Raw genomic sequence first — 6050 nt, 5'->3', positions numbered from 1 at the left:
AAAAAAAAAAATTTAATAAATAAATTTAAAAATATAACAAAGCCACTACGTACCGGTAAGTACAAGTTCATCTCCTGCCTTAAGTGGTTCGTGATCATATTCTACGGCTTGCGTGTGCTCATCATACTCAATGCTGTCGTTTAAATGCAGTAAGGCAATGTCATTTGCATAAGCCGGACTGTTGTAATTGCAGTGCGTAACTATGCGATCTGGATAATAATATTTACTGGTATTGTTTAGTAAGTTATGTGTGCCGGTTAATACTTTAACGTTTTCTGCCTTCTGGCCTATCAAACAGTGTGAAGCTGTTATAATCCAACGTTTGTCGATTATAGCACCACCACAAAAATGCCGTCCTTTAAGTGTTTGCAATGATATTTGATAAGGTGCAATATCAGCTGCTGCATCTTGACCGCCTACTATACGGTTAGTAGTATATTGTGGCGGATACAGAATATCCGATTCTAAGCCTTCTGCTGAGGTTACGTGCGAATAGAATAAAAGTATTCCAAATAGCAAAAATCCCAAGTGCTGCAGTCTTCCCGATGTGTTGTACATTTCGCCTGCGTTATAACACAGCAACTGAGTTTTATGCACCTTGCATTCGTGCTTTATATACTCTACATACCAGAAACCTATTTTATATGCCAATCACGCTTTATATTTGTTATTTATCGTCCATGATGTAAAACCCTTTTAAGCGTTTATTATGTGTCAGCGTCCTGCTGTGTTTGCGTTTAATAGCTGATAGGCGGTATAGTTTCCGTAGAGTAATTCAGTACCTCGCATTTTATAATGTTTTCATGACAATATTTATCCACTCTCTTCTGTGGAAATTTAATAAAAATTTTAGTAAAGTTCAATTTAATTGGTTGGTATGAATTAATTTTATTTTATCAGTTAGTTTGTATGCACATTTTTTGTGGTTCAAGGTAATACATATATTCTATACGCTAATTAATTTAATGGTTACAATGTTTCTGACATTATTTAATAACATTGTTATACCCAAGTATATAGCTGAAATTGGTACCGGTAGCATTTATTAGAATTTCAATAGGGTCATTTATCATTGCATTATATTAATACCGTAGAGTTAAGTTTTAAAGACAGATAATCACGTTTGAAAACTATGGAGCCCGTGTGAAGTTAAAGGGCGCTATAGAAAATGTTAAATAAAAATATATTTTCCATATATACTTATAGACCTCCAAATTTTAATAAATTACTTTCACAGAAATCATAGTGAAATCATCTATAAATACTAGAACTTGTTGTTGATAGTCAAATGGAGAATAGTTACGATGTATTTTTAAGTCATACAACAACAGTTGTTATTAAAAGTTGTTACAAGTTTTACTCATTACTCTGACATTTTTATATGTGAATTAAAAAAATATTACAACTAGAAAGCTGGTAACTACTTTATTGAAGCACTAATTAATAAATTTATTTCTTATCTTGAATGTAAATTATTACGTTGAATATATTTTTAGAGATAATACTTACACCCTATGTGTATCCCTCTCGACTACACCATAAAAAAAGTTGGCTGCATTCTCTTATGGAGCTATGAGGAAAATGTTTTACTATTCGTCTTAATGGATATGTTTTTGATTTTAAGCACAAGATATAAATTTTTTTCTATATTGGGTTGTTTTTTCTTATACATCTTCTTATATATCGGGAAAATCTTCTCACGAAATCGTGCATATTTTCGTCACTAAGTTTTTCTTATTAAAATGAAAATTAATTGCAAAAACAATAGATAGTGTTGTAAAATTTGAAATATTTGTATAAAAGTTTGCTCAAATTTTTAAGGGTGTCGGAATTTCTGACTTGCCTACTGTAGTGCTGTTAGGTAAGCCTTTTTCTTGCTTTTGCCGTTTGTTGATGCTATTAAGTAGCACTTTTAATTCAATTTACAATGGATGTATCCGAACTAACTTAATTAAAGAATGTGATTAATTTTTAATACAGTAATTAATATGTTAATTAAATGTACTTGAATTAATGGAACGAACAAGTAAAATATACATAGTAGAGACTTCACTTTAAACATCATTTTTATCAGTTCTCATCTCCATTTCATTATGACATTATCAAGAGTCAAGTTGTGAGCTTAGAAAACCACGTAAGAATATTAAATTCGGACCGTAGTGGTCGTCTGGAATTTGGAAACAATAGAATTTCAAGAGGTATCATCTGCACTCTGATACTATAGAGTAATTGAAGTGTGATTACCATTTTATTTGGAAAATGTTTAGCTTAACAATTGAAAAATTTTTAAGGCGGATAAAAAAATCTTTAACCAAAATATGATGAAGTGCATAGTGCAACTAAGAATTGCTCTTCAGAGTTTTTTAAAAATTATCCATATTTTATAACAAAATATTCTATTTATTATTATATACATGCGTTTCTCTATAGTTGATAATATGTCGGTTCAATTTTAAAACTATGGTTCATCATTTACGGCTTACAATCAAGTCTCCAGTTCTTCTTAAGTTAAAGTTCTTTGCGAAACTTTAATGAATAATCATTTGAATTTGAAATAAATTTAAAATATACTTTATTTTCAATGTAAAAACAGAGAAGAAAAGAGGAGCTTTAAATATTAAATTCTAGCTTAAAAACTAAATAAAAATGTTATATACAAATTAAATGAAAGACAGATAATGCAATAAAAACTAAACTGCATCGTAAGCCTCTTAAGCCTTGTAACAGCTTTAGAATTAACTAAAGATACATCGAAGATCTCTAATACTGACTCGGTGGCAAATACTGATTACCAATGCTGTTACCATTCACCAATGATTGCTGATCCAATTGCGTTATTTGTTGCTGTTGTTGTGAACTTTGTTCCTGTGGCAATTGCTGCAATTGTTGTTCATCAATTTCCTCTTCCTCAGGAGCATCTAATGAACCTACAACAGATGTTACTGGTGCCACACCCTCATCTGTAATAGTGGAACTGCCACCCAAACTATCGTATTGTGTTTGAATTTGACGCTGAGCATGTGCAGCTTCTTCAGCTGTGCGATATTTGATAAAGAAGACTTCTGGTTTATTAACATGTTGAGGTGCTTCGGCAATGGCATCTTGCAATTCCGTAGCTGAAGTCTTCTTCGACAGGACATAAACAACAGTTTTTTCTTGTTTCAGTGATTTGGCAAGATTGAGAGCAGCAGCCTTGCTGGTTTGTGTTGGTGTCTTGACGAAAAGCACATTGTAGTGTTTACGTGGTTGTTGTGCTAATTGTGCTAACTCTTCTTCTATATCATCATCGGTTTCCTCTGGAGCGGCGTGTATGAAGAAGTTTTTAGTCACAATCGGTTTCTTAGGTACCTTTACACGTGGACGTAAACGACGTGGTGTTTTGGGTGCTTGTAAAACGCCTGGAAATCCGAGTGGCATAGGTAATACCATGCCAACACTAGATTGTTGAGCTTGTTGGAATCTCTGGTATTGTGACTGTGCTGTGGGTAAATATTGATTGCTTGGCTGTGTAAGAGATAATGGAATGATTGATTGTTGTGAAATACGTTGTGCCTGCTGAGGTATTGGTCCAGATAAAATTTGCATTATTAATGGATTTTGTTGTGTATTACTTCCAAAAGCTGTTTGTTGATAGTTATAACCTGGCTGCACATCCCCTACAGAGAGTGTAACAGTAGTTGCCAATAGAATCGTCTGAAATGAACGAAATTTAAATAAGAATATAGTTGGAAACGTTATAGTTATTATTACACTCAGAAAAATATGCTCTAACCGCATTTATAATAAATTGAATTGATCAATTCTGTTAGAAAAAATTTAGCTCATGAGGTAAAGAAGAAAGAAAAACCAACCGGGGGGATGGGTAAACCAACATGATGTCTCGAGTAAGAATATTTTGACATGTGATTTAGTTAAAATCTGGTGAAATCAAGCAATTTATTTTTCTGAGTGTACAAATTTCAATGTTTTAATGTTATATTAGATTATAGTAGAATCTATATAGAATTCTCAAAATGTGGTGGCCAAATTGAATATTAAATTAACACCTACTGAACCAAACAACTCAAAAAGCAGCAGAAGTGAGATAAAAATGAATAAGTAGAAGTGGAGACCATATGCTTAGTCAACCGAGAAATTACATAGCAATGCAAGCGTTGGCATGGAATCCACAAGGTAGCAGAAGACCTGGTTCGCCACTGAAAACGTGGAGAAGAAGGGTCGAGAGTGAGCTAGCTAAAGCAATATATACATGGAACAATATCTACGGAGAAGCACCAAATACAGCCAGATTTAAAAGAATTATTGAGGTCCTATGTCCCACTAGGGAAGTGGACAATAGTAGAAGAAGTATTAGATTATAGTAAAAATAGTAAGCGTAATAAATTTTTATTGTTAACTTTTTTATTATATGCTATAACTATACAGAATTAGGAAGCAATAGCATTCCTATTTTAAATTTTTTTCCTTCTACTTTGTGAAAAAGTTTAATATGAACGTATTTAGAATATTCTCGTCAAAGCATTTCAAAGACAAATTCGGAAATGATTATAGAATAAGTCACAAATATCTAACTTAAGCTCAAGGTTCATTAGCACCTATAAATCCAAAATTTATTATATATTCTAAGCTTTTAAAAATTTTATTCAAGATATATCGAAACTTGTAAAAATCTTTTTGAAAAGTTTGTGAAATATATACATATTTTAAGGCAGTTCTGAAAATAATTATAAAGGATTGCACTGTATTAGTAATTGCACCATTCTTCACATTCTGTGATACTTGCATAGCAATACTCTTGTAATACTCTTTAAATATAAGCACAGTATCATCTTTCAACCTTCAATCGCTTATCAAGTGATAAAAGTATATAAGTTTTTTTATCTTAATTTCAAGAATCAAAGGTTAATTTCCTGGGAAGTCAAATGTTTCAAATTGGAAGAGTTTAGTAGAGGTGATAAATCCCAGAGTTGCAGGTGGAGTCTTCCTTAAGTACATTTTCAATCTTGGTTCATTACATATATGTATATTTAATTTTTCGGGCACTACACTGTAAATTTTATAGTCCAATTGAGGTCTGAATATTGTATTTAATCACAAATTTTATAATTTTATATTTATTAACTTTTACTTAAACTATAACTTTGCATTAGCTCTTTTAAACGACTGCACTTAACATAGTAATGTATTTTAATTCCATAGTGCAATTATTTTCTCTTTCACAGTATTTAACTATTTAGACTCTCACTTATTTTTTTAATTTTTTTTAAATTTAATATTATTTTTATTTTTTCAATACTTATATATATTTAATCACTTTTAAACATACCACAAAGATCTTCATGTTTTTACTTAATTTTTCTTTTAGTTAATTTAAGCTGTTAACTTGCTTCAAACGAAGTTTTTGGTTGACTGATGCTTAACAAAATTGCCTGATTGCTTTTATATTAACAAGGCAGTATCTGAAATGATACCAGTTAGTATCTCAAATGTGACAGCAACAATACCAACGGTTGCAGTTTGCTTTAAGACAAATGGCCTCTGCCTTCGAGAAGTTGGAACAAATGTAAAATTTCAAACGTACGCATTTTAGCAATTTATTTTATTTTTTGAAAACAATGCGTTGATGACAATGATAACCTTTCTAAATTCAATTTTTAATATCATAATTATTGGCGAAACATCATCAAACTCCGCATGCCCTAAACAGAATACAAAACAAAAAGCATCGACGAATTTTTAGAGGTTTTTAGAGAAGATTCAGCTTGGGTTGCATGGCACAGCTCATTTGCATATGAAAAATATAAATTGCCTATAGTCAAGAGTTACAAATAATAACCAAGTAATTTGCATAATTTTTATTTGATAAAATAAAATGGCATTACAACAAAGCTACTCTTATGATTTAAATTCAAATTGTATTGTGTGCTTTATAATAGCACGAAATTTAATTGTTTACAAATTTAAAAACCATTTGTGGCAACACTGAAATCCCCCGAGTTACTGATTTGGCCACATTAACAAACACAAAGCCCGACAACAATATTTCAAAA

General features: G+C 31.3%; 2 protein-coding genes across 2 annotated transcripts; both read right to left on the bottom strand.

The window, feature by feature from the left end:
* Positions 1-45: 45 nt before the first annotated feature.
* On the bottom strand, positions 46-558 carry LOC119675563 (chymotrypsin-2-like). The gene has a single exon (XM_038086769.1). It carries the CDS (start codon positions 556-558, stop codon positions 46-48), a length of 513 nt encoding a protein of 170 aa, XP_037942697.1.
* A 2202-nt stretch (positions 559-2760) lies between these two features.
* On the bottom strand, positions 2761-5341 carry LOC119675562. The gene is made up of 2 exons (XM_038086768.1): positions 5327-5341; positions 2761-3693 (listed from the first exon to the last, which is right to left on the bottom strand). The coding sequence occupies exons 1-2, from the start codon at positions 5339-5341 to the stop codon at positions 2761-2763; spliced, it is 948 nt and encodes a 315-aa protein (XP_037942696.1).
* Positions 5342-6050: the final 709 nt, after the last annotated feature.

This window comes from Teleopsis dalmanni, chromosome 2 (assembly GCF_002237135.1).
Source record: "Teleopsis dalmanni isolate 2A chromosome 2, ASM223713v2, whole genome shotgun sequence".
Lineage (NCBI taxonomy): Eukaryota > Metazoa > Arthropoda > Insecta > Diptera > Diopsidae > Teleopsis > Teleopsis dalmanni.
The sequence above is the reverse complement of the archived record's forward strand: the minus strand, read 5'-3'. Positions and strand labels throughout refer to the sequence as shown.